The following is a 27,583-nucleotide window of genomic DNA, read 5'->3' as shown; positions in this document are numbered from 1 at the left end:
AGCCCACTTGATCACGCTGGCTGCACGCGCTATAGAAGCCCGCTCAATCGACCCTAAAAATGAGAATAACATAGGTTCGGTCTAAAATTCAAACCCGTCTGTATGGGAGAGGACCAGTTATTTCAACGTTTTTGACAATATTAGTGCATCCACTGGTTCAAATCTCTTGAATTTTTAATGAGACGTGTATTGAAAGGTTTGATATAATCCTGTAAAATTTAAAGTCTTCAGCTATAATAGTTTTTTTTTATAAAAAATAAAAATCATCACATAGTAGAGAAATTGAAGGGGCAAAATTCTCTACTATGTGATGATTTCTATTTTTTATAAAAAAAACTATTATAGCTGAAGACTTGAAATTTTACAGGATAATATCAAACCTTTCAATACACGTCTCATTAAAAATTCAAGAGATTTGAACCAGTAGATGCACTAATATTGCCAAAAACGTTGAAAAAACTGGTCCCCTCCCATAGACGCCCATGTTAAAACCAGACGGGTTTGAAAGTTTAGACCGAACCTATGTGACGCGCCGTATTCGCGAGTTAACATGTAAAAAAAATCGTTTGGACGGGCTTCTATAGCGCGTGCAACTTGCGTGATCGAGTGGGCTGTGGTCGAAGTAACTAGGGTGCTTTCCCGGATATTGCTGGTGATATTCTTTTTTAGTATTATAAAAATACCAAAAACGGAGTGGTCACGTCGTCACCTAAATGAACTTAGTCCATTTTATCTTTTGATTATTGTCTTAACGTTTCAATTAGCCTGTTTTGAAAGGCCTTGGTAGAAGCTGTCTGCTTAGCCACTTCGATGTCGTCGGTCTGCTACAAACATTTTTGTTTGTTATGTTTCCATAGCAACGAAAGTAAGAAAGAGCTGGACATAGGAAATCTTATAGCAATTCCATTGGAGTCTGCTATTTGAATCTGAAATCGCTTGCGGTTTTCTTTATTTCGTCATGAAATTCGACAAAAAACCATAAGATTGTTCTCAGTAACAGAGTGACGTATATCACGAAGAGCTTCTAATTTCGACGTGCCGGTCTGTGTGTGTGTCTGTCTGTTGTTACACCCCAGGGGACCAGGGCTCTACATAAGGATATTTTTTTAGTAGTCACTGACTAGTGAGGTGCATGGTTTACGAATAGTAAACCCCCAGATTTCGATTTATTTTAGTAGTCAAGGCATTTTTTTTTAGTAGTCAAATGCCTTGACTATAGCCTTATGTAGAGCCCTGCAGGGGACCGCGTTCGCAGTTGGCAAATCGTAGCAAATGTGTTCTCTATTTCCGGACCGCATTTACAGTTCCCGGAAACTTTGAAAATTGTATTCCACTTACGATGGCTAATGTTTGCATTAATGCTAATGGTGGGCATTTTGAACAATACCTCTAAAACTGCTGCTAACTTTGTACATGTACGAATAAATGATACATTAACTGGAAACTCTTCTTTGTTTGTCACTTTGAACCAACTTCTATTGACCAGTCCATGGCTCCTTGCACACTTCTACCTTTAATAATACGCTTCTTCTAGAAAATGGCTCATATTCTAAGATGGGAGGGTATTGGAATTGTCTGAACAAGATGAGCAAGCTGATATGTCTTACTCCAAATTTTTGACATTTTTCACGTTTTGGCAGTCAATGTTTGGGGACCCGTACCTCCGAAACTAAGCGTTGTAGACCCCATGTTTTTGACACTTTTCACTCAGTTTGACCCAAAGAACACACCCTTTAATTTTTGACATGCTTATCAGAAACACCCTGTATGCGTTTGGCCTTTATTGCAGTCATTGTTGTCACGATCTCAAAGACTAACTTTTTTGACAGAAAAAATACCTTTACTGGCTTTGGGTGTAAGTTTACATTTAAAATTAAAATTAGCGTATTCCAAAATCATCCATACCATTTGGCTCAGTAAAAAACTTAATTTCAATTCGGCACATTTGCCATTTCAAAGAGGCAAGTTATGACTAATATCATAAGAAAATAATATATAGCTCCCTATAAGTATGAAACGTAGTACATTTTCATACTTCAGCATTTGCTCCCAAATTTGGCGCGCTTACGCTTTTACGCCCCGTGGGCGAAGTTTCGGTACTACGAGTAAAAGGGGGGCGAAACGGCCGCCGCATACAGAGTCTACGATAGTTATACGTTATTCCAGTTGTGATACTTGGCGTTATACTTACGTCCATTATATATTAGTCCGGTATACGCTCTTCCAGTTGTCAAACTTGGCGTTATACGTACGTCCATTATACATTAATCCGGTTATACCTTTTTCCGGTATAGAATTTCGCCGTTATGCTCTAGTCCAGTTATACTTTATTCCAGTATTGGACAGTTATACCTTATTCCAGTTTTCAAATACGACGTTATACACTATTCCAGTTATATTTTATTCCAGTTCGTTATTATACCTTATTCCCGTTATACTTTATTCCATTTATACTTTATTCCGCCCCCCGTAGGCGCTAGCCTCGTTCGTCAAAATCTCGCGCCATCTATTAATTTGTTATGATAATTTTGACATGTACTTAATCAGTCATAATTATCATAATAATAACTTCTAGACTTTTAACTATTTAATTACAATATAAAACTTTTTACAAATTTCAATGGAAGAAAATGCTGTTCACATGGCTTAAATGGAGAGTTTCATACTTATAGGGAGCTATATGTTATATTCTTATGCTAATATCCAGTTGAAATTTTGTCAAAATTATAAAAAACTGAATTTTCATTGATGGCGGTAGCTTTTTTTTTTGCACTTGCTTGAAAAAAAAAACAAATTCGTTTTGGTTGCAGATTGAACTTGTTAAAAACCAAACCAAGGAACAAGCGAAGCTGCAAGCAGTCATGTAAATGGCCGAGCTTGAGCTTGTGCAGAAAATATTAAAATATTTCAAGCAAAATCCTGTTTTTACGAGCTACAATCGTGCATGTAATTAAGCCTTGACACTAGCGAAAAGTTCAGACACAAACAGAATTTTAGGGTATACGGACTAAATACTCCCAAGACAAAAGACCCCCGGTCATAATCCCCCCATTTTTAATAACGTACAAAAAGAGTACAAAATCCTCCCACCCTCTAGACAAAATCCCCCCACCCTCTAGACAAAATCCCCCCACCCTCTAGACAAAATCCCCCCACCCTCTAGACAAAATCCCCCACCCTCTAGACAAAATCTACCCACCCTCTAGACAAAATCCCCCACGCTCTAGACAAATTCCCCGGTCATAATACCCCGACAATAAAAAATACAATATCAATATTATCTAAAACACTGGAAGCCTCAGCGATCTGGTGGCGTAGTTAATTAATTAGCTGGCACCTTTTCCAAAATATTTTCCTATTAATTAGCTGGCACCTTTTCCAAAATATTCTCCTATTAATTAGCTGGCACCTTTTCCAAAATATTCTCCTATTAATTAGCTGGCACCTTTTCCAAAATATTCTCCTATTAATTAGCTGGCACCTTTTCCAAAATATTCTCCTATTAATTATCTGGCACTTTTTCCAAAATATTCTCCTATTAATTAGCTGGCACCTTTTCCAAAATATTCTCCTATTAATTAGCTGGCACCTTTTCCAAAACATTCTCCTATTAATTAGCTGGCACCTTTTCCAAAATATTCTCCTATTATTTAGCTGGCACTTTTTCCAAAATATTCTCCTATTAATTAGCTGGCACCTTTTCCAAAATATTCTCCTATTAATTAGCTGGCACCTTTTCCAAAATATTCTCCTATTAATTAGCTGGCACCTTTTCCAAAATATTCTCCTATTAATTAGCTGCCACCTTTTCCAAAATATATTAGCGACCAACAAGGGTATGCCTTTTCCAAAATGTTATTTTTTACATTTATTGGGCGGAATTTGTCCTGGGGCTGGGGGGAATTTGTCTTGGGGCTGGGGGGAATTTGTCCTAGGGCTGGGGGTATTTTGTCTTCATCATCCATTCGGGGGAAATTGTCCGGGGGATTTTGTCTCCTACCTGAGGGGATTATGTCCTTTTCTTCTCTAATGGGGGGATTATGTCCGGGGGATTATGTCCAGGGGGGATTATGTCCTACATTCGAATTTTAGAAACCATGTAAATCAGCCCTTAAGAGAAATGCGCATAATTTCCGTAAATTCCGTACCGGTTTTAACATTGGTTTTTTCCCCGCAAAGTTAATGTTTATGCTTATTTTGTTTTACCGAGCGATCGGTACTGACCTATCTTTTAATAGAAATCGGTTCCGACTCGAGTTCGCGACCGAACTATGGAAGATGTGAATCCGAGTATAGCCCACTCGATCACGGGTTAAACTGATCGAGTGGGCTATGATCCGCCTCTCTGTCCGATTTTATGACGTAATAGAGAAAAACGCGAGCGATCTCAGACAGTACAAGCCAGGTGTGGTTGGGGGTGGAAAGATTATGTTAGTTTCGAATTTACAAAGGTAGTATAGCACACCCCAACGGCGGGTGTACGCATTTAAAGGACCACTTTAATATTGTGGGCCCTAGGGGGTCACTGGTCCCAAGTACTAGTGCAAAATTCCTATGTTTAATATTTCTCTAGTAAACAATGCATACGTTTGAGTAGCCATCAATTAGGGCCGTGTTAATGTTAACCAGGATTTAACTTTCCTGCTTCGGCATGCTTATTGCAGTTTTGTGAAAATCACTTGCCGTTGCGAAAGGCATATTTAATTCGCTCCCATTAAAACCACGCTTAAGGTTTTATTTTAATTACATCAAAAATTTGGTACATTTTACACTGATTAAAAAACTATAAATCAAATAACAGTCGACAAAATCAGGTGGTTTGGGAGTTGGTGGTTTAGGCATGAAACTGGACAACAATGAATATACATAGGCATTTCCCCGTCTAAACTCTAACCTCTGGTTCAGACTTGTGTGGGGCTTAGACATAGACGACACTAGTCACGTGGTGAAAGCTTCTTTCCCAATAATCCCGAGTTTGAACAAGAGGCAAGAGCCAGCAGTGAGTGTTATATGTTATCGCGACCCCTGACATTATTAAATTAGGTTTTATGTGATATTATGAGGTTTTTGATATAAAAATTGCTGTATCTCGAAACATAACGCGTTAAAAATTCCCCAGCAAAATATTGCCAAGCGAGCGCTGCTGACTTCACCCTGGCGCTTCAGTGTTACACCAGGACTCAATAGGTACCCTCCTTCTAACTTATGATTGGCTACTCAAAAGACGTCGTTTACTTGTAAGCCAACACCCAAATCAAATTGACAGGTTAGAAAGGGTATAGCATAGGGATGTATATTCATTGTTATATAAATTCATGGTTTGGTGTGGGTGGTTTTGCTGGTGGTTTAGTAGGTTTAGGTTTTGCCAGTTTATTGGGTTAATGGGTTTAGATATGGTGGGTGGCTTAATCGGTTTGGGTGTGGGTGCTTTTGTTGGTTTAGATGTTGGTGGTTTAGTGGGTTAATGGGTTTAGGTGCGAGTGGTTTTGTTAGTTTAGGTGTTAATGGCATAGTGAATTTAGGCGTTGGTGGTATAGTGAATTTAGCCGTTGGCGGTATAATGGGTTTAGGCGTTGGTGGTATAATGGGTTTAGGCGTTGGTTGTATAATGGGTTTAGGCGTTGGTGGTATAATGGGTTTAGGCGTTGGTGGTATAATGGGTTTAGGCGTTGGTGGTATAATGGGTTTAGGCGTTGGTTGTATAATGGGTTTAGGCGTTGGTGGTATAATGGGTTTAGGCGTTGGTGGTATAATGGGTTTAGGCGTTGGTGGTATAATGATAGTTTATCCTGGCCTTTACTTGAAAATAGGCGGAAGATACATTTGGCATGTCTGGTGTTTAAAGCCAGAAGAGAGGACTCACTGCCATGTTATATTATGAACATTTTCCGCGAATTATCGACGATACATAATCATGGCACACGTGGGGCAAAGCAAAACTTATTTATAACATCTCAAAATACGAACATCTCCAAGCAGAGACTATCATATCGTGGAGCCGTCCTATGGAATAGTCTTCCAAACTACTTAAAAAATATTATGTCTTATAATACTTTTCTTTGTGACATTTATAAATTTTATAATACTTGAACATATGACATGAAATCTAGACAGCATGATTTAACGGATTTTTGATGTTAATTTAATTTAATTAATTTAATTTTAATTGTATTTAATCTAACTATGACTAGAGGACCCCTTTGTAAACTAGCGGCCACGCTAAAAGTGATATCCTCAATAAAGATGATGATGATTATTATTATTATTATTATGGGTTTAGGCGTTGGTGGTATAATGGGTTTAGGCGTTGGTGGTATAATGGGTTTAGGCGTTGGTGGTATAATGGGTTTAGGCGTTGGTGGTATAATGGGTTTAGGCGTTAGTGGTTTAATGGGTTTAGGCGTTGGTGGTATAATGGGTTTAGGCGTTGGTGGTATAATGGGTTTATTCGTTGGTGGTATAATGGGTTTAGGCGTTGGTGGTTTAATGGGTTTAGGCGTTGGTGGTATAGTGGGTTTAGGCGTTGGTGGTATAGTGGGTTTAGGCGTTGGTGGTATAATGGGTTTAGGCGTTGGTGGTATAATGGGTTTAGGCGTTGGTGGTATAATGGGTTTATTCATTGGTGGTATAATGGGTTTAGGCGTTGGTGGTATAATGGGTTTAGGCGTTGGTGGTATAATGGGTTTAGGCGTTGGTGGTATAATGGGTTTATTCATTGGTGGTATAATGAGTTTAGGCGTTGGTGGTATAATGGGTTTAGGCGTTGGTGGTATAATGGGTTTATTCATTGGTGGTATAATGGGTTTAGGCGTTGGTGGTATAATGGGTTTAGGCGTTGGTGGTATAATGGGTTTAGGCGTTGGTGGTATAATGGGTTTAGGCGTTGGTGGTATAGTGGGTTTAGGTGTGGGTGGTATAGTGGGTTTAGGTGTGGGTGGTATAGTGGGTTTGGGTGTGGGTGGCTCTGTTGGTGGTTTTATAGTCGTTTGGAGTGTGGGTGGCTCTGTTGGTCGTTTAGTAGTCGTTTGGAGTGTGGGTGGCTCTGTTGGTGGTTTAGTAGTCATTTGGAGTGTCGGTGGCTCTGTTGGTGGTTTAGTAGTCGTTTGGAGTGTTGGTGGTTTAGTAACTGGGCGGTCCTCGGAAAATTTACTTTCTACGGAGTTAACTTGTTCCGATTTTGAACGCACTTTGGTCGAAATAACCCTAGAAAATGAACCTTTTCAAGCCTATCTTATAAAAAATACAGTTTTCGTTTGAAATACAGGGATTTTTTTAGCAAATGGCGGCATTTTTGAAGACGAATGGGCTAAGGGGAGGGAGTTTGAACTACTATAACTTTCACCACGGTTCACCTTAAGTTACTTATGTGATAATAGGCAACAAGAGAGTCTCTCTGTAAAATGCATGGGCGCTGTGAAAATACATGAAGCTGTATTTGGTTTATCATCCCCTCACTTTCCTCTCCCCTTGCCGGCTGCCCGCTCTGGCCACGTTAGGACGCCATGTTGACATCCCCTGAAAACCGGTTTTCGCCCCCTATTTCTTCTCCCTTTTTACTCTCGCGGAAACACCCTATATAAGGCGATTGATTCACGTTGGGAGGCTAGACGTATCTCGTAACCCTACCCGATCACCGAGTACTTCATAATCTTAACGATGGGAGTAAATCCCAAAAAATGCTTTCTGCGTACACGTATGCTCTGATTTGCCAATTGCGAACGCTGTGACAGACATACAGACACGTCCAGTGTAATACCTCTCCGCGACGTCATCGTCACTCAAGAAGTAGATCAGTCATACAACAATACGGAAAGTACCCCAGCTTCTGATGAATTAGTATTTGTTGACACTGGTACACTAACCCCAGTTAATACTTTTCAATGCAAGGAGACTCAAACCAGTTTAGAAATATCCAGTGGCGTCGCTAGGCCTTTTTCAAACTTAGCCCCCCCCCCAAAAAAAATAATCCGTAAACCCTACCAAAAATTGCTGTTAGCAACCCAAAATTCTGTAGCAATATATAAAATATTTTCAATATCAAACAGAAAAATTTTGAAGAAAAAAACAGATAGAGACAAGTAAAATGTTTCACGTTCTTGCGATGGGAGTCCCAAACGTGTGTACTAAAAGCTAACTAAAACTAAAAATCAACCTAAGACGAGTGAAAATCCTTCATAATCGGTTCCGTAGTCTTTATCAATAAAAGGTTGTATATCTTTAAAATACGAATAATTTCACGTTGACATAAATTTACGAATAGTTTTGAAGGTCTACACATTTTCCAATGAACCCATTATGCAATTTTTAGCCACATCGTAGGATACGATAGGCTCTTAGTTTGACCCGAGCCGTAGTAGCTGTAGTAGTAGTGGGCGGGGTTGTCGCTTTCGTTATCGTCAGATTTTAGCTTAAATGGAACTCGATAGTACCTCAACCCACCAATAGGGGAAGCTGAGCCCAGTTAGAGATTTTTTAATAATTAAACATTTTTCACACCGCACCCGGGAATTGAACCCGGCTGGCTGGCGCAGCAGTAAGATACGCTAACACTTCTGATTTTTTTTAGGGTCTTTGAATTTTTTTCGTTTTATGTGCTAATTAAATAGTTAACGATGTGGCTACTATAGATACTTTACAGGCTTGGAGGATTCCTACCATTAACACAAGGAGACCAAGCGACTTAGGGTGTAAAATCGTCTGCTATTTTACACTCTAAGTTGCCAGGTCTCCTTGTGCAAATGGTATGAATCGTCCACGCCTGTAAACTATGTATTAAGTCCCAGCCCCTGGGCCATCTTGTTTATATTAAGTTCTTATAATAACTTTAAAATAGTTTGCCAAGATTTAGCCCCCCAAATTTTAAACCCTAGCGACGCTACTGGAAATATCTGATGTAGGCCTAGCATGTCAGTTTGGAAGAATCGAAGTTGATGATTGCTAATGCTCACAGCATGAAGCTACAATGGTAGAAATTTAAAGTCAAGTGGTTCTAGCTGACTTTGATGAAATAATTAACCAAGAAACCCAAACTTTATTTTGAATGTTTAAAAGATTTGAGCTATAATCTGTCTATAGACCATTAAATATCAAATTTCATTTAAAGAAAAAAGAAATTATCTGAAAAAATTTAGTGAGCAGATAAACACTTACTTATCAAAAATTACAAGCTAAAATGAAGAGTACACAAGATTTTCAAGTTTTTATTTGACATTTACTTTGGAATCCCATACAAATTTTGTTTTCATGAAACTATCAATAAATTTTACCCCATGTAGTAATTTGAAACTGCTAACTGCTGCTATATTTGTATTACAAATAAATTATGATATTTGAGACTAGGCCACTAGCTAGTTTTACAACGGACGGAGTTGACACTCGTGCAGGTGTCTTGACACACCAGTCAGATGACTAGACTATAGATACCATCATAAGTTTATTATGCTAGAAACTTACTAGGAGCTAGTTCGAGAACGACGCGAGAAATGACTACACTCGGTTAATTTTGCAGTCCATCTTACTATTTAGTCTGTACTAAGAATTTGACAGCGCCTCACCAGGCGTCGCTTTACGAGAATCTATGACGTTTCATCTACGTCTCTTCATGACAAGCTCTCAGTAAACAGTGACAAACTTATGGAAAATATTTTAATAACATATGTATCAGTTGCTATTTTGGCAATATGAAAATTTAAAATGTCTTTTAGAGAGAATTATCTGACTGACTAGTGAAGTAGGAGATCAGGAATCTTCTTTTAATTCGTTCATTCTTATTTGCACTCTCATTTCAGCATTTTCTCTTAATAGTGTCTCGTATATTGTGTCTCTTTCTTTAGTCTGAAAAAAGATAAATGTTTAAGTCAGTATAATATTAATTATGACTTAAATTAGAAAGTTTGCACAGATGGCCTAATGGAGCAACGTATCAAATTAATAAAATTATTTTCATCTAATAGCGTTTTTCTTTGAGGTGATCCGAGCGCTCCGAAAATAAAATCGTCTTTCATTAGTAAAAAACGAGCTGCTGGGTCTTACATTGACCCAGTCGCAACCTCCCGGTTTGCTCCCGGATTGATCCCAACCGCTCCGACTCTAGAGACGGAGCGACCAAAATGGCGCGCCTGATGACGTCACAAAACCGCTCAGAAAAAAATTTTATCTTTCATTGGGAGCAACTACATTCGGTCCTCCGAGCTAGAGCGATGACGTAACTCAAAATATGGAGCGATCTCGGAGCGCTCTCAGGCGACCACAAAGGAAAACGCTTTAAGAGTAGCTTAAAGCAAGTCTGGCCTGTGGTTTATTTTAAACAAATGACACTAGTTGCTCCCTTAATCGAGGGGTGGAGATTAGCAAGGCTAGCTCTAACTCCAACCTCATAGACATGTTCTGATTGGTTCCAGCCTTTGGAAAGGTAAAATTGGTGTATAGAGAGCACGGCAATTCCTTTAAACGGCGCCTCCGGACTAAGAGAGCATCTAGTGGCAAACTAAATCACAACTCGACATTGGGCGATTGGACATGTTTACAAAACTCGACCAAAGCCAGAAACCAATCAGAATTCATCCACAGGGGCGAAACTAAAACAGTAAAACTAGCCTTTGCAAAGTTTAGCGGACCAGTCAACTTCCCCCTAGACTAAGGGAGCATCTAGTGGCAAATTAACCACAGCCATGAAGTTATGTTTGCATTTACAGCATTGGGCGATTGGATGTGTTAGCAAAACTCGACCAAAATCCTGGAACCCTATTGGGAAAATGATTTAATAAATACCTTTATCAATTCCGGTTCATGATGTAAAAGCCTTCCAAGAAGTTCTTGATTTTCATTTTCCAGCTCCACATTTTTTTCTTTCAGGGCTTTAATGGCGTCTTCAGGATCCACCATTGAAAATTTTTCAAGAGATTCAATCTTAACGAAAAATATTGCACATTGCAGTTAAAGACTATGAATTCCAGGGGGATGCTAAATTTCACCCAAGGCGCAAGCGTGGCGCTAATGAGTTTGTAATTTGAACATGTGATAAAACCAAAACACTATCTACATGTTTGTGTATATGCTAAAATAAAATGTAGAACCCACTTAGCTTATGGAAAATAAAATCAAAAAAGACGAAACCTGGAACAAATCAGGAAAAAAAATCTGTATTTTTGTAGGATGATAATGTAGAACTAGTTAAACAATATCCCGAAACTCCGCATCTTTCTGAGCGCTGCTTGCACTTTTACGCCCCCTCCCCCTAAATGTTGGGAAAACCCACTTAATGCTGTAATTCCGGAATAAGATGAGATATAGAGTCAATAAGCATTCCAATCAAATCCTATAATAAGCTATATTTTATTGCATTACGTGAAATCTGTAGCTAGATAACGGAAATGTTTTGGTAGGTTATATTAATGATTTTGATGACATTTTATCAATGTAAATTGATTCAGCTTCTTTATATTTTTTTCATAGTTCAATCCTATTTCCTTGGGCTAGTACTTGGTCATTTAAGCCTTTCTGAACACTAAACTGTAAAATGGAGTCTGGTGTTGGACCACCTTGTCTTCTTAAAGGGGCTGGCCGGAGCTGTAGGGGTGAAGGGGGGGGGGTAAAACTGTTGGATAGCATATTGCTTACCCGCCCACCGCGACGGTGGCGCCATTCCTTATGGCCAAAGAGCTGGGTGTTTTTCCCCTGAACTATGGGCGGTCTCCCCCCCAACAGCGCCGGTGAGCCCCTTTAAGATGGAACATCTGGTACATGGTGGATTGGTAACTTTGAAGCCCTATCTAACATTTTTGGATGCTCACTCCAGATGTTCAGTCTTAACCCTATATCAAAGCACATGATAACATGATACTGCGGCCCCTTTTGAAAAACGTACGTCTATTGAATATACGTGTTTTGTCGTTTTGTGCCCCTGTAGAAACTAGAAACCTAGTAAATTGGTTGCAACACAAGAATGCCGCATTAACATTTTACATTCTTTGTACACTATGCGTATACCAATAGACTTTTACAAAAAAAAAAACCATATGTTGCCGAGAAAAAAGCAAAGACGAAAAACTCTGAGAAAGGAGTTTAAAAAAAGGCTTGTATGGCACCTTCAGAAAAGTGTACAGTGATAAAAAAAAGTTACCTTAATTTTTAACTGAGCTATTTCCATCCTTAAACGTTCTTCTTTCTCCGCTTGCTCTTTTGTTACTGTGAATACCCGATGATATTTATTCTTCTATGTTAAAATATTTTCAATCACATTTCATTATATGGCGATATATTACGTATGAATTTTCTTTTGAAAATAGGGAGTGGGCCAAGAGATGAAAATCGGACCACTCTGGCCTCTCCCAATAAAGGACTTTTCGGACGATACAACTTTTGACTCAACTAGATGGGTCAAGAAGTTAGATCAGGAAAAATTGGTCTGTGATCAAGTTTTAATTTGGGTGATTCAACTTGTCCAGCTTCAGTTCACACATCCCAACCTACTTTACTCAACTCAAGCTTGTTGACTCAAAAAGTTGTTTTGTCTCTAAAGGCCTAGTTTTTAAGTTCAAGGAGTGGGGATTACTGGTCCTTGGGACCAGTTTATTATTAATTTCAAATCTAAAGAAAAACTAATGTGGGACCAGTCCAAGCATGGATTAAATATACCTTACAGGGATAGTCATGCATCTTGGGTAAAATATTGGCCGTGTCTATTTCGGCCTGTTTTTGGGGCGGAAATAGTCCATGGGCTATTTGGGCCTGTTTTTCGGGCCCATGGACTATTTCCGCCCCAAAAACAGGCCGAAATAGACACTACGTAAATGGTTCCAGGCGCCCCTGTCGGTCATTATTGTCAAAGACCGGAAGTTTCAAAGATACTGATGCACGGGGTTAAAAGGGAGCTGAGTTTCGTCTGCTATTTGTGTGAACATTGTAGGAGGTCCATAGGCCCGTGGATTAAATATTTCGGAGCTCGAAACTAAGTTGTAAAACTTCAATTATTTTGTAATTTAAAATTCTTTGCAACAAGTCTGAGAACGCCCGATTTAACGGTTTTATCATTTCACGCGGTCGACGCGAGATGGCGTTATATCAAGAAACTACTTCCGGATGAATCAGTAAATTTGGGGAACGGCGAAAATATCTGGCTGCCTTGTTTGAAACAAACGTGTTCAACTCGCGATTTACTAAAATGTAGGGGGAGATAACTATCCCTGTAAGGTATATTTAATCCATGGTCCAAGGGACCACTTTATTATTTTGGACGATATGGGGGTCACTGGTCCAAAGGACTGGTTCAAAAAATATCCCCATTTCCCACTGCTCCCAACTAGTTTACTCAACTCAAGTTGACTCACTTAAAGGAGTCAAAAAGTTGTATCATCTGTAAAGGCCTTTAAGACTCCCAAACTTAATTCACTTACTAATTCTTCTAACTCCTTTTCAAGACCAGAGATTTTTTCCTCGTACATCTTGGTAACTACGTAAGTTTTGTATTGTCGCGGAGGCATGGAATGTGGCGTTGGAATTTGTTGCTTTAAACTTTTGATTAGTTTCTCTTTTTCTTCAAGCGCGTCTAAAACTCTACGGTTTTGTTCCGTTAATGTTCTGTTCCGCTTGGATAATTGGTCAATTTCACGTTGACACTAGATAAATTAATTGACAACTTCTTTACCTGTTTTGTCTTAAAGCAAAGCGCGGGTCACGTGGTTCCCCTACAAGCTGACTTTCCTTACGAACTCTAGTTTTGGCTTGGCGAAGGCAGGAGGCATTTGTGGGCGGGATTTTTAGTTCACTTATAAATCCCGCCCACTAGCCTTCGCCAAGCTAAATTCGGAGTTCAAGAGCAAAGTCAACTTGTAGGGAAACCACGTGACCCGCGCTTTGCTAGGACGTTGTTATCAAATAAACACATACCTTTTTAACTTCATGTTGAAGTTTCATATTTTCCGAGGCAATTTTATTAGTTTTGACATCAAGCAATCTATGTATGCTGGCACTACTTGCACATTTATTGGTTGCGGAATTGTCGCTTTTATCAACATTGTTATCAAGTATGTACATCACTCTGTGATTGATCCAGTATTTTTACTTCCTGTATAAACAAATGTTTCAAATTTAAATCAGGCTGATATGCTAAATGAATAAGTTTATAAGATATGTTCCATAAGTATGACACTTCCTATACTTCGTAATTAATGCTAGAGACTGACTGAGAGCTGCTGGTTCGAAAACGACAAGCGAGAATTGACTACACTCGGTTAATATTGCAGTCCATTTTCCTATTTAGTCTGTACTAAGCCTTTGACAGCGTCTCACCAGAGTCTATGACGTTTCACCTACGTCACTTCATGACAAACTCTCAGTAACCAGTGACAAATTTATGGAACATATCTTATAAACTAATGGTTTTATGGATTAACCCTTTAAATTTAAGTAATAAACTAAAGGACAAGGCTATTTAAAGTTAAAGGAACTGTAAACAGGGCATCCGTGGGTGCACGGGTAAAAATTATTTGAAATACGTCAGAAGCACGTGACCGAGGAGAGGCGTGGTTCAAAGAAGCTTAGTTCGTTTTATTTCGAAAACTACCACTTCATGGAATTGGCGCTACAATCTTGCGAAAAACAAGGACTAGATGTCCAGTTCCACTCCATGAGGAGTCTTTAGCGTTTTTCTTTGACGTGATCCGAGGGCTCCCGGAACGCTCCGAAAAAAAATCGTCTTTCATAGGTTATAAACGAGCTGCTCCGAGACGGAGGCGCGTCTTACAATGACGCAGTCGCTCCCTCCCGGTTTGCTCCCGGATTGATCCCAACCGCTCCGACTCTAGAGACGGAGCGACCAAAATGGAGCGCTTGATGACGTCACAAAACTGCTCTGAAAAAACTTTTGTCTTTCATTGGGAGCAACTACATTCGGTCCTCCGAGCTAGAGCGATGACGTACCACGAAAATATGGAACGCTCTCGGGCGACCACAAAGGAAAACGCTATTTGTATCTTGGCATCACGTGATGTCTGTGACGTATTTCAAATAATTTTTACCCACCCGCCGATGCCTTCTTTGCAGTTCCTTTAAGGGGTCATCCATAAAAAACTCTAATCAGAGCTTGAAAACTGTGGCCCTTGGATCAAAATGTTACACAAAATTTTCAACTCAAAATCGCCCATAGAACCCACTATACTTCGTCTTATCACCCCCCTTTTTTAACATCCCATATTTTTTAAGACGTGGACATCCGGTCCAATCTAGACTTGACAAGCAATAATCACATTAATGTTATTATTTTACTTTGATATTTGATTGTTCTCCATTTGAGAACTGTTCAATTATGGCTTCTTTGTTCTTCAAATCTGATTTCAGAACATTTTTTAAGCCTTCCAAGGTAGATATCTGCACCTTGTAACGAGGAACATCAATTTTCACTTGCTCCAATTCAACCTTCAGCTCAAAATTTTCCTCCGACAGTTTCAAAACCTGACAAAATCGAAATCAAAAATATGTTTTTCATTTCTGAAATTAACAGTTATGCAAAACCTTTACATGTTTTTGAAGATTATTTATTTTCACAGAGGAGCTGACTGAAGGGTCATCGTTGAAAATATCTCTAGTGGCTCGGGCCATAGTCTACAAAAAAAAGGTTATATTTTAACATGAATTTAATAGTTAAAAGCAATAATTGGTTGTGGTTCAATTTAAAGGAAAAGTGCAGGTAACATAACATTATACCTTAAAAAAACGGTATTTTTCTAAATATAAAAGGAAAATTAAATAAAAAATAAACGATCTCTTATTACAATATGATAATTAGCATTTAATTAGCCTTAAAAACGAGGGCTACCGAACCGCCATCGGTTTAGTGGCGTCTGCTAGCACGAACCTCTTACCCCTTCCTATCTCAATCTGTGAGATTTCAACCAATCCCGTAGGGGTAAGAGGTTCGGTTTAGCAGACGCCACTAAACCGATGGCGGATGGCGCAGTAGTCGTAGTTTTTAAGGCGACTAATTAAATGCTAATTATCATATTGTAATAAGAGATCATTTATTTATTTTAACATTTTTCCTTTTATATTTAGAAAAAGGCCATTCTTTGAAGGTATAATGTTATGTTACCTGAACTTTTCCTTTAACTGATCAACTAATTTCATCGTTCATACCTCTCTGGATACTGTATATTTCGCCAACTGCTTTTCTAGTTGATAAATTTTATCCACCAAAATTTGGTTTTTTGTTTTCAATTCATCCGGTTTTCTTCCGGTGGTCTTAATAAAATAGTTAACTCATATTTGAAGTTGCAAAGATAGGGCTCGCTAATTTCTAAATTTAGCTTCATAACTTGGATTTTACCTCTTCTTCAAGTTGCTGTAATTTTTTCTTTAGTTCTTCAACTTGTGCCAATTCTGGTGGATGTGATTTAACCAACAATGCTTTTACTCTATTCTCCAGAAGGGTTTTTTCCTTATTCAATTTTATCAACTATGAAACAGAAACATATAGTTGTTTATGGGCATGCCACAATTATGGATAGTTTTTACTAAAGACGCTAGAGCACTGTCAACCAATTTAGTCCAGTCCCCCTATTCAAACTAAACTGCTAACCTATTGATACCTAAATGGGTTGGCAACACTGCCGACCGGCAAAACAACTATTCTTAGCTTAAAGCATGGTTTTCACTTGGCGTAAATCACGACTTTTCGCCCGACGTCAAGCGATAACCGAAAAAAAACCTAGTTACGCTGGACAGAAATTACGTTTAGTGTGGCGATATTAGCTTTCTATTTTTTCGGCCGCGTTCAACGTTAACGCTCTGCGCGAGCCAATCAGCAATAAGCTAGAGTCGTGACGTTATTTTCGACCACGCGTGTTCGGAAGAGGCCGTCTGCGGTCCGCCATGTTTTTATTTATTTCGTTCCTAATCGAGTTAGTAACTAGTACAAATCCCGGAGAATGCCGAAGTTCAATGCTTAAAGGTTTATTGAAGAGGTTAGAAACAATACAAATCTGTATGATGTTAGAATTAAAGATTGCAAAAAAAAAAAAAAAACAATAGATGGGCCGCAATTAGTGCAGTGTTCAGTTTATCTGTTAAGCCTTGGTTCCATTATTTGCATGAACTACGCTAAGTGAAAACGCTATAACAAAAAAACAAATCTGACGTTTGACGTCCAGCTGCAAAGTAGTTTTTTACGGTCAAGTGAAAACCATGCTTAAACCAAAGCGTGGGTCCTATTATCAAGAAGGCAGGGCGTAACGCGATTGGTCGGAGGTCCTTAATTTCCAATTATTCAGAAAATCTGAACCTAATTTTAATTTTGAAATCATTCGGAGATATTTCCTGGATGTTTCACTGCGTGCGCAGACTGATCTTATATAATATGTAGAAGAATCGATAAAAAAATCACTTGATTTCCCACTTCACCCTCCCTTTAAGAAGTATAAGCAAGGAAGATGGAGATAGGGAAGTTTCGTGTAACGCTATAACTCCGATCGCCCAAAAATCCCGTTTACGTCTTGGATGTGCAATTGTGCATGTGCGCACGCGCCGCACTTTTCTCGCGCATCGTGCTGAGGATAGGCGGCGCTACCGGTTTCCTGCGCAGTTCAAACTAACGCCGAATATAAGTCATGTGACCTGCTACATTTCGTGAAGAGAGATTCCTATACTGACCAAACTTCCCTATCTCCATCTTCCTTGGTATAAGTTCAATATATACACGTTTGAACACAAGTTATCTTACACATTAGAGAAGGAATATGTATCTATACCGTGCATTTAGTTTAGCTCCAGATTAATACGCCCTCTAGTGCACATTTTTCGACTAAAAAATAAGACTGGCCATACAGAAGAATACGGTACCGTTCTTCAATAACACGTGAAACTTTAACACAACAAAAGCCGCTACCATAGCAACCAAATTGATTTTTGGGATATGGTATTCACTCAACCATTTAAAGCAAGTCTCGGCTGTGGATTAATTTAAATCAATACCACTAGATGATCCCATAGTCGAGGGGTGGAGTTGACAGGCCCACTAACCATGGACAAAGCAAATTAAACAATACTGAAGGACGGATGGCAGTCCATAGAGCTCCATACTAAGCAACTAAACAACCAATGTTAAGCTTACTTTCCCTTTTCAGCCCCAAAATGGACGGGGGATTATTAAAAATACTGAGTCAAATCCCGGAAAAAGGTAGCGCCATCTATACAATATAAGATGTTAGCTCCTTCCCTCTTTAAAACGTTCATTCCCCCATCCGGTTTGCTACTATCTGCCGCTAGAAGGCGATTAACAAGTATTTTTCAACTTTCTCCCTCTGCCATTGGTCCTTCAGTATTGCTTTGTCCATGCACTAACCTTAGTTAAAGCAAAGCGCGGGTCCAGTGGATCCCCTACAAGTTGACTTTCCGCACAAGCTCCAGTATTGGCTTGGCGAAGGCAGGAGGCATTTGTGGGCGGGATTTATAAGTGCACTTATAAATCCCGCCCACTAGCCTTCGCCAAGCTAAACCCGGAGTTCAGGAGGAAAGTGAACTTGTAGGGGATCCACTGGACCCGCGCTTTGCTTTAAGCACCCCATTCGCGCTCAATTTTCAAATTCTTGAAGCTAGTATTAGTGGGGTTTAGTTATGATCAAGAAGTGATATCTAGTTTATTAGGGAGAAGGTATAAATTCCCCACATTTCCAGCTTTATCTCCGGTCCAAACGTAGGTCCGGAGTTAATCCCCGCCTCTAAATTACAACCAGTATCTCATTGGTTCTTGAAAACTCACGTCAGCGCGACGCGAATGACGAAAATTACGTATTTTCCGACTGAGGAGAGGCCTCCTTTCACGTCCCCCTTGTATTTTGAAAGGGGGACTGGGACTATGGCGCGCGAATACTTAGGCAATTTGTACCTTCTCCCTAATAAACTAGATATCACTTCTTGTTATGATCTTGAAGGTAAGATGGTGCTTAATTTCATCAGGGGCGTAAGCCTAAATTTTTGAAAAACGCCATAGTTCGCGATTGGTGGCTTGGTATTATATACTTCTAATAAAGTTAATTGGTCATAGTAACTGAGAACATAAAACAAAAATAACCTCTCTTGAAGTATAATTAAACCACATTGTATTCAACGTTATTAGAAATAATACGGAAAATTTTAGCGACAAAATACTCAATGCGAGCTTCTCTAACCGCTTGAAATCACCATTAATGAAACAAAGGTTAGTTTCTTTACCTGATCTCGCAGTGTTTTGTTCGACTTGTCAAGTGATTCCACTTCATGTTCTTTCTCTTTCAGCTTACTCTTTAAACGCTGCCACTTTTTACTCTCTTCCCAACGAATAAGTTCTTCCTTTGACTGCAAAACAAGAATGATGGATTTGCTACACTGCATGCTTATTTGAATTTATGGGAAGACACTGTTGATGGGGTACAGAGGTACTGTAATAGTTATGCATTACAGTACTTATGCATGGGGTGGAAAACCGTGGACTGGCCCACTTCAAACCTTGTGTAAGTCTCCAACAAGAATGATGGATTTACTACACGTACTGCATATTTGGACTCATAATAGGACATCGTTGTTGGGGTACAGAGGCAACTGTACTATAATAGTTAGGCATTACAGTTCTTAACGCATGCAGTGGAACTGACCCACATCAAATCCTGCAAGCATTAAGAATATACTAATTACTTTTTGCGCTTTCTCATCCTCAACATAAGGCTTTTCCGGTGGTTCATGACGGCGTATTAGTTCCTCTAAAAATCGAATCTGTTCCTTCAGCTCCGAAACTTCTTCAACACCATTTTCTTCAACCGGAGCCTGAACCACGCATTTAACGTCAGTCATATTACACAATTTACACCTCTAATGGGCAGTGCACTCCTGATGCCAACTGATTTCTAAGAACATGCAGTTTTGACGTACATTTGAAGTGGGTGGTCGAGCTCTTTCCAGTCGCCTTTTCATATCTTCATTTTCTTTAAGGGTTTTCTCCAAAAAGTCGTCATTTTGGTCTAAAAGAAACACAATTTGCATTTCTTTATATGTCATGCACTGACACATTTTGAAGAAAATACTGGCTCCTGTGCCGCTCCAACCATAGCCCACTTGATCACGCACGCTGGCTGCACGCGCTCTAGAAGCCCGTCCAAACGATTTTTTTTACATGTTAACTCGCGAATGCGGCGCCTCACATAGGTTCGGTCTAAACTTTCAAACCCGTCTGGTTTTAACATGGGCGTCTATGGGAGGGGACCAGTTTTATCAACGTTTTTGGCCCAAATAGTGCATCCACTGGTTCAAATATCTTGAATTTTTAATGAGACGTGTATTGAAAGGTTTGATATTATCCTGTAAGATTTGAAGTCTTCAGCTATAATAGTTTTTTTTATAAAAAATAAAAATCATCACATAGTAGAGAAATTGAAAGAGTTAAAACAAATCCTTAATCCTTCAATTTCTCTACTAGGTATGTGATGATTTTTATTTTCTATAAAAAAAAACTATTATAGCTGAAGACTTTAAATTTTACAGGATAATATCAAGAAGTTATATCTAGTATCTCAGAGAAAAGGTATAAATTCGTCAGATATCCAGCTTTATCTCCAGTCCAAACGTAGGTCCGGAGTCAATCCCCGTCTCTAAATTACAACCAGCATCTCATTGGTTCTTGAAAACTCACGTCAGCGCGACGACGCGAGTGACGAAAATTACAGTCATATTTTCCGACTGACGAGAGCGAAATAGCCCGGCGCCTCCTTTTACGTCCCCCCTTGTATTTTGAAAGGGGGACTGGGACTATGGCGCGCGAATACAAAGGCATCTTATACCTTCTCTCTGAGATACTGATATAACTTCTTGATAATATCAAACCTTTCAATACACGTCTCATTAAAAATTCAAGAGATTTGAACCAGTAGATGCACTATTTGGGCCAAAAACGTTGATAAAACTGGTCCCCTCCCATAGACGCCCATGTTAAAACCAGACGGGTTTGAATTTTAGACCGAACCTATGTTATTCTCATTCTTAGGGTCGATTGAGCGGGCTTCTATAGCGCGTGCAGCCAGCGTGATCAAGTGGGCTATGCTCCAACACGCCGGCTAATCTTTTCTAAACCAAAAATTGAAATTTATCTTGCCACAGGGTTCGTACAAAATTTTTGGAATGAAATTCCCTGACTTTCCCAGGTTTTCCCTTCCTAAATTCCACAAATTTCCCTGACCATTTGCAATAACGTACGTAGCTAACATGTATGAAAACCAATCTAAATTCACTAGAGTCATTTTTGCACGAGTTATTGTTATAAAAATAAGCCAAATAAATCGTTTAAATTTAACTTAAAGTGTTAGTGACGTGATTTAAAAATTATCTCAAATCTAAAGAAAACCTTACTTTTTTGAGAGTTTAAACTCTTCTGATTCCAAAAATATGCTTGATTAATATTTAAATATGAAGGAAAACACAGAAAAAACACTTTGAAAACTTGAAATTTGGGGGGCAAAAAGCAAATTTGCGGAGAAGATTTTTGGCGGGATTTCTCCTCGCTACGTCACTCACGGCATCTCGCGGAAAAGCCAAGCGCGCGCGCCCGAGACTCCCGAGCTCCGACGCCAAGGGCTGTTTTTATCAGCTGAGCTGATTAATTTGCTACTTGTTAGTGGCGGTATTTCTCACAAAAGTTTAGTATATTAGGTGCGTTTGTTTAGAGATTTTGACCAAGTTTTAGGGCCCTTGTATTTATTAGAATGGAGAAATCAGTGAAATATCGGTGTGTCGCTCCAAATTGTGGAAATAATAGCAATACCAACCGAGAAGGCCAAAGGCTTACGTTTCATTCTTTTCCAAGTGATATTGAACTAAGAAATAAATGGTTGGCAAGCATGAAAAAACCTAGTTTTAAGCCTGCAAAAACAAGCAAAATATGTTCTCTACATTTTGAGTCCGAGTGTTTTGTACGAAACCGAGATGCTGCATTTAGTTTGAGTGCTAGCTCAGTTCCTGGATTTCGTAATTTATTGCCAAATGTGGTACCCACTATTTTTGATTTTATAAACGAGCCCTCAACGTCACGAGTTAAGGAAATGGTAAGATGTTCTCATTAGATATATTATAATAAATTATATTCATCATCTAGTATTTTCTTGCCAGGAATTTAGTCTTCTAAGAGTAACAGTAGAAACGCAAACTCCTAAAAATCTTGGTGTTCAGTCAAAAAAAGTTCAAACTGATGAACGACTTTGTAGGATTGTATCTCATAGAGGTGAAAATTTAGGCCCTCGATTGCTATTCTCAACCTATAATGAATTTATACCTGTTTTCAATGAATTTTAAACCTGTAGTAGCCCAAACTGACCCAATAAAGACTAAAGAGGCATCTACGCAAACTGAAGAAGATTTGAATTATCTACATCAATGTCTAAATCGAGACCAAGATGATGATTACGAAGAGGAAGAGGAGGAAATCCCAGATGCTGGAGAATTTATGAGTTCTCAAGATCCCAGCTACACTCCTTCCCAATTATCTGAAGATGAAGTCAATCTGTATGAGTTTATAGTTATTTGAAATGAGTGCCTGGCGAAAAACTTCTTGATGGAATTTTACCATTTGTGTAGTTCACGTCAGTTCAAAGAAGGGGAAGATCTCTTTAAAGAGCGCAAATTTATGGTGTTTGAAAGCGCATTATTACAACTTTTCACGTTTTGCGCAATATGCCTCTCTAAATGTACTACAGTCATGTCTACAAAAGGCTCAATGGTCATAGTACAGGCTACATGTTGCAACAATCACAAAGTGAAATGGCAAAGCCAACCAGAAATATCCCGCAAACCTGCTGGGAATATTCTTACTGCCGCAGCTATTTTATTTTCTGGGATGAACCCAACTAAAGCCATTAGGATGTTGCAAATGATAGGGATTCAAATGTTTGATAAGAGAACTTATTATCGAATTCAAAAAGCCTACCTTTTGCGAGCTATAAATACTGTAAGTGTCCTTTCTTATATAAATGCTAAAAGGATTAAAAATGGTAGAAATTTTCTTGTAGGTCTGGGAGAGCGAACAAAGATGTCTTCTCGAGTCCTTGCAGGGGAAACCTCTTTGCTTGGGTGGGGATGGAAGATGTGACAGTCCCGGATTTTCTGCTAAATATGGCAGCTACTGTTTCTTAGAGAGTTCCATTAAAAAAATAATTCACTTGGTTTTGATTCAGGTAATCAATTGCCACGCCTGTTGGACAACACCTGAAGAATTTTATATATAATGATTCTTGTTTTTTTCCTATAGAGTAGTCAAGTAGCTAACAGTGTAGCGATGGAACTCGAAGGACTAAAAAAGGGGCTAAGTTATTTATATGATAAAGGTATGACTGTGGCGTATTTAGTTACGGATAGACACAAGCAAGTAAGGCGCTATCTCAAGGAAAATTATCCTAGAATAACGCATTTATTTGACTGCTGGCACTTAGTGAAATGTAAGAATTAGTTTAATTCTCAAATCTTCAATCGAGTAAGTGAAAACTTTCTTTTAGCCCTGAAATCTAAGATTGCTCAAGCTTGCGGGACCAAAAAATACATGCGAGATGTTAAGTCTTGGAGTAGAAGTATACAAAATCATATGTATTGGTTGGCCAATTCCAGTGGTGGAGATGGTGAACTCATGAAATCTAAATGGTTATCTGTGTTACGTCATGTCACTAACCAACATAAGGATCATGGAATGCCATACAATGAGTGCGCCCACGGAGAGTTAGACGAGGAAAGACCCAAATATTGGTTGGAATTAGGTTTGTTATTTCGATGAAACACAACAAGGCTGCGTTTATGCAGTGCGTGGCATATTTACTAAGAACTATTTCTAAGATCTTTGAAGATAACTATAGTTTTAGTGTTACTTACGCCCGTTACATTTGAAAACCGCTTAGCTAATAATCAGTATTTTCCAGGGAAAAAACCTTTCCTTATTTTGCAAAAAATTGTGAAGTCTCTGCAGGAAGATGTAAAACAAATGTCATCAGTTTGCCAGACATCATCTGTTGAAGCCTATCACGCTGTAGTGATTCATTTTGCTCCTAAGCATACGCATTATTCGTTTCATGGAATGGAAGCGCGGTAAATAATGAAAGCTACTAGGTTTTAGTAAGAGCTCAATTGAAAAGGTTTTTTTCAGGTTAATTTTGGCGGCCCTTCATTATAATGAAAATTCTTCGAAGCTACAAGCCACTACTAAAGACGGTATTCGTAGGTGGAATATTTATTTTCCCAAGGCGAAAGCCGGTGAATTTTCAGTTAGGCCTATTATGGCTGCATCAACTTACAGTAAGCTAAGCTTGTGGCTGCTTAGTAGTTTAATGCATTAACGTAAGAATTTTTAGATTATGTAGAAAGATTAATGGCTCAAGTGATTGAGTATAGCGGAGCCGAAACCTATGCTACAGGAACGGATCGGACTGCGAACGTGTTAGGCCCACAACCACAAACCTTGTGCCACAAACATGAACATCCCGATAAAGATTTTGCTATCGAATCTTACAGTAAACGACGGCGTTTTGAGGAAGAAAAATAGTTGTTTGTTTATGACCATGACAAAAATAAAAAATTTTTAAACAAAAGTCAATTTATTTATTTCACATTTGAGGTCTAGGACTACTTAGTTTAAAAAGGCTACTTCATAGCCTACCGTGTGTGAAATTATCAAGAAAAAAAAAGACAACTGATAAGTACAAAAGATAAAACCCCCGCGTCCAACTGACACAGCAGTGATCCTAGAAATCACTAGCGGGAACTAACTTGTTCACTTTGTGACAGATGTCCAAAGACGTAACTGCCAACCTGGTGTTGGTGGAGCGATTGTGTGCCAAACAATATAGTAGGGCGCCATATTACCGACGTAAAGTCAATATTTAGCAGTGTCAAAGAATTATAATAGGAGTTTAGTTTACACAGTTGGAAGATTTTGTAGTGTGGTTGTCAAAAGCTACTCTGTCATCAATAAAAACTCCAAGGATCCGTATACAGCGAGTGGAATGAAGCTAGACACCATTAATTGTGTATGGGGAATACGAATTTCCCTAGATACAACATTTCACACTTCAAATTATCCATCCCCATATCCAAGTCATGTTGCACTAAAATGTTTTTCCATTAGACGTTTAGCAATTATTTCGCAAGTTCGACTTAACACGAGGATAATTGAGGTTTTTAAATTAGTTCTTATTGCAATCGTACAAATCCACAATAAACATCGGATGGAAATGTTTCCCGAATTTTTAATAAGACGCAACTAGGAATTGGGTAACGTAAACCACTTGGTAAGAATTGGTGAGTCCATCGTATAAATCTTCTATAGGCAATATACCTATATTTCCTGCAATGAAACAACTAGGTGTAAATTCTTCTGAACTAAATACTGAAGGCAATGATAAAACGTGGCAATTGTATTCTAATTTTTGCACATACTCATTTAGTCTTACTGTAAGGTAATCGAAATTAAAATCTGACCTGTGAATTTCTCCTTGTCGAGGTTCAGTGATTCTTCCAGGCCTCCGGTTACAAAATTCCAAATACCACTGCCTAAGTTCTTCCACATCGAGACATCGTCTCTCAAATAAACGGTGCTGTGTAATACAGCTACCCTCTTCCAACACACTGTCCACTTGCTCATATTCCCTGCAGCAAGTGCATTCTTCTACAGTAGTCATTACTTGGCAAAAGCCACAAATACACCTACAAAAAATACATAGTTTTCAGGCTATGAGGATTAATACTAATTACATAAATAGTCCGATCTCCTTGTGTAAAAGGTATGAATCATTCTAGCCTGAATCACTTTTCACCTATCCTCGTAATTATGAAAATCAAGTAGTAATCGTACGTACCAGTCATTATTAAAAAGTCTCTCATTTCTCTCGGTATTTACTGCTGCAGCAAGCTGCCTTTCCCTTAAAACTTCTTCTGGCATCAAGGGTTCAAATTGGTATGGCTGAATACCAAGGCCCAAGTTTCCAATCCCGAGATCTTCATCTTCCGATAATTCTTCGTCTACTACACTCGAATCAAAGCTTAGATTAAGCCTGTCTTCAGAATAAGAATCTGATGACAATGAATAATATTCATCGTTTTCCGAGTCTGACATTTTAGTTCAAAATTAAAGACTATATCGCTCACCACTGACGGTCACGGTACTAATGCCGCGCGAATCTGAATAAATTAGGCTTAACGCGGCGCGCGCGGAGACACTAACAGGCTTCACGTGAGCGACATCTAGAGAGAAAATTTCTCCTCACTACGTCATCAAACGAAACAAAATTTTAACTAGGCCTTTTCCAAATACTCTACTTTGATTGCAATTTTATAAATTGCTACGAAACCAAATAAAAAAGTAAACATATCATAATAAACTAGATTTTTCAAGGATTTTTTTCGCATTTTAAGTTTGTGGGTGACGAAAATTATGTCACTAACACTTTAAGTAAAGAAATCATAAATAACTGGAGCAAATCTCAGACAACACATTTTCTAGTCACCCTTATACTGTTATCCAGACTTTAAATTTCCCTTCAATATATTTTTCCCTGATATTTCCCTGACGTTTTAGGTCCATTTTCAATTTCCCTGACCTTTAAGGCCCATTTTCAATTTCCCTGACTTTTCCCTGACCTTTAAGGCCCATTTTCAATTTCCCTGACTTTTCCAAGTATTCCAGGTCGTGTACAAACCAATTAGAATTAACCTTTTGCCAGGCTTAGCGGGCAGGTCAACTACACATCAGTCCACACCTCAACACGCTGTTGAACTTCGTCGATTAAAAATATACTAACCCGAGTTCATTCGTAATGCATCCAGTTCAACAGTAAGTTCACTTATCCTTTCATCCCTTGAATTTATCTGCTTTTTCAAATTTTCTCGCACTTTTTCCAAATTGTGGATTTTATCCTGAAGTTATAAGTGATCATTATAGCCACTCCATAAGTTTATGAGATATGTTCCATAAGAATGACACTTCCTATACAGCCCTAATTCAGCTAGTTCTAGAAAGACTTGATAATTGACTGCACGCGGTGTGTTTTGCAGTCCTCCAACCTAATTAGTCGATACTAAGGCCCAGCGGCCGCTTACCAGGAGTTGCTCTATGAGAATCTAGGACGTTTCACCCACGTGACTCCACGACAAGCTCTCAGTAATCAGTGTCAAACTTACGTTACAACGAGTACACTTGTATTTAAATAATTAATTGAAATTTAACCTGATGTTCTTTATATTTTAAATCAGTTGAAGTTTGAGTTTCTTCGTCTTTTGTCTCAATTTTAGCGACAGTTTCCGGCTTGTCAAATTGTACTTGATTGATTGATTGTATTGATCTATCAGGCTGACTTAAAGATTCGTGTGTATCCGCCTGTTTAATTGATGTCCTTCTTATATACTGCATTTCAGATCTCAATTTCCCAATTGCGTTGATTAGTTCCTGGGATATTAAGCAAAATCAAAAGCACTTTTGTATTTATGATTTTGATTTAGTTATGGTATTTTTCATTCTTAATAGGGTAATGATACTTTGAATATAGTCACTCTAATTAATCTTCGTGGGATTGATCATTCTGTGCAATTATGTACA

At 38.7% G+C, this 27,583-nt stretch overlaps 6 protein-coding genes across 8 annotated transcripts in view; 2 read left to right on the top strand and 4 right to left on the bottom strand.

Moving 5' to 3' along the window:
• Positions 1 to 27,583, bottom strand: part of LOC149681523 (centrosomal protein of 290 kDa-like) — a 249,160-nt gene that overhangs the window by 83,414 nt on the left and 138,163 nt on the right. The gene's annotated exons all lie outside the window — the stretch shown is intronic.
• Positions 9,687 to 14,053, bottom strand: LOC149681534 (uncharacterized). The gene is made up of 5 exons (XM_089834399.1): positions 13,888 to 14,053; positions 13,395 to 13,616; positions 12,122 to 12,214; positions 10,771 to 10,908; positions 9,687 to 9,834 (listed from the first exon to the last, which is right to left on the bottom strand). Exons 1-5 carry the CDS (start codon positions 14,032 to 14,034, stop codon positions 9,739 to 9,741), a joined length of 696 nt encoding a protein of 231 aa, XP_089690525.1. The 5' UTR covers positions 14,035 to 14,053; the 3' UTR covers positions 9,687 to 9,738.
• On the bottom strand, positions 15,180 to 27,422 carry LOC149681530 (centrosomal protein of 290 kDa-like). Its single transcript, XM_089834160.1, has 11 exons — positions 27,215 to 27,422; positions 26,790 to 26,904; positions 19,897 to 19,985; positions 19,663 to 19,791; positions 19,204 to 19,326; positions 17,484 to 17,567; positions 16,322 to 16,450; positions 16,132 to 16,236; positions 15,517 to 15,600; positions 15,265 to 15,450; positions 15,180 to 15,221 (listed from the first exon to the last, which is right to left on the bottom strand). Exons 1-11 carry the CDS (start codon positions 27,395 to 27,397, stop codon positions 15,180 to 15,182), a joined length of 1,269 nt encoding a protein of 422 aa, XP_089690286.1. The 5' UTR covers positions 27,398 to 27,422.
• Positions 21,721 to 23,234, top strand: LOC149681533 (uncharacterized). Its single transcript, XM_089834162.1, has 5 exons — positions 21,721 to 22,058; positions 22,123 to 22,234; positions 22,314 to 22,515; positions 22,588 to 23,014; positions 23,061 to 23,234. Exons 1-5 carry the CDS (start codon positions 21,855 to 21,857, stop codon positions 23,232 to 23,234), a joined length of 1,119 nt encoding a protein of 372 aa, XP_089690288.1. The 5' UTR covers positions 21,721 to 21,854.
• On the top strand, positions 23,015 to 24,575 carry LOC149681532 (uncharacterized). Of its 3 annotated transcripts, none has more exons than XM_089834222.1 (6): positions 23,015 to 23,183; positions 23,263 to 23,444; positions 23,502 to 23,756; positions 23,916 to 24,081; positions 24,140 to 24,288; positions 24,345 to 24,575. In XM_089834222.1, exons 2-6 carry the CDS (start codon positions 23,285 to 23,287, stop codon positions 24,533 to 24,535), a joined length of 921 nt encoding a protein of 306 aa, XP_089690348.1. In that variant the 5' UTR covers positions 23,015 to 23,183; positions 23,263 to 23,284; the 3' UTR covers positions 24,536 to 24,575. The 3 variants fall into 3 exon arrangements, with proteins under 3 accessions (XP_089690348.1, XP_089690349.1, XP_089690347.1); XM_089834223.1 differs by having other exon boundaries at positions 23,258 to 23,444; positions 24,140 to 24,214; XM_089834221.1 differs by having other exon boundaries at positions 23,258 to 23,444.
• On the bottom strand, positions 24,569 to 26,104 carry LOC149681531 (uncharacterized). Its single transcript, XM_089834161.1, has 3 exons — positions 25,848 to 26,104; positions 25,471 to 25,695; positions 24,569 to 25,336 (listed from the first exon to the last, which is right to left on the bottom strand). The coding sequence occupies exons 1-3, from the start codon at positions 26,102 to 26,104 to the stop codon at positions 25,183 to 25,185; spliced, it is 636 nt and encodes a 211-aa protein (XP_089690287.1). The 3' UTR covers positions 24,569 to 25,182.

Source organism: Phalangium opilio, unplaced genomic scaffold (genome assembly GCF_054372755.1).
Source record: "Phalangium opilio isolate 3A_F unplaced genomic scaffold, DU_Popi_V2 ptg000038l_1, whole genome shotgun sequence".
In the NCBI taxonomy this organism is placed as follows: Eukaryota; Metazoa; Arthropoda; class Arachnida; order Opiliones; family Phalangiidae; genus Phalangium; species Phalangium opilio.
Note: the sequence above shows the minus strand (reverse complement) of the source record. Positions and strands in the feature narration are given on the sequence as shown.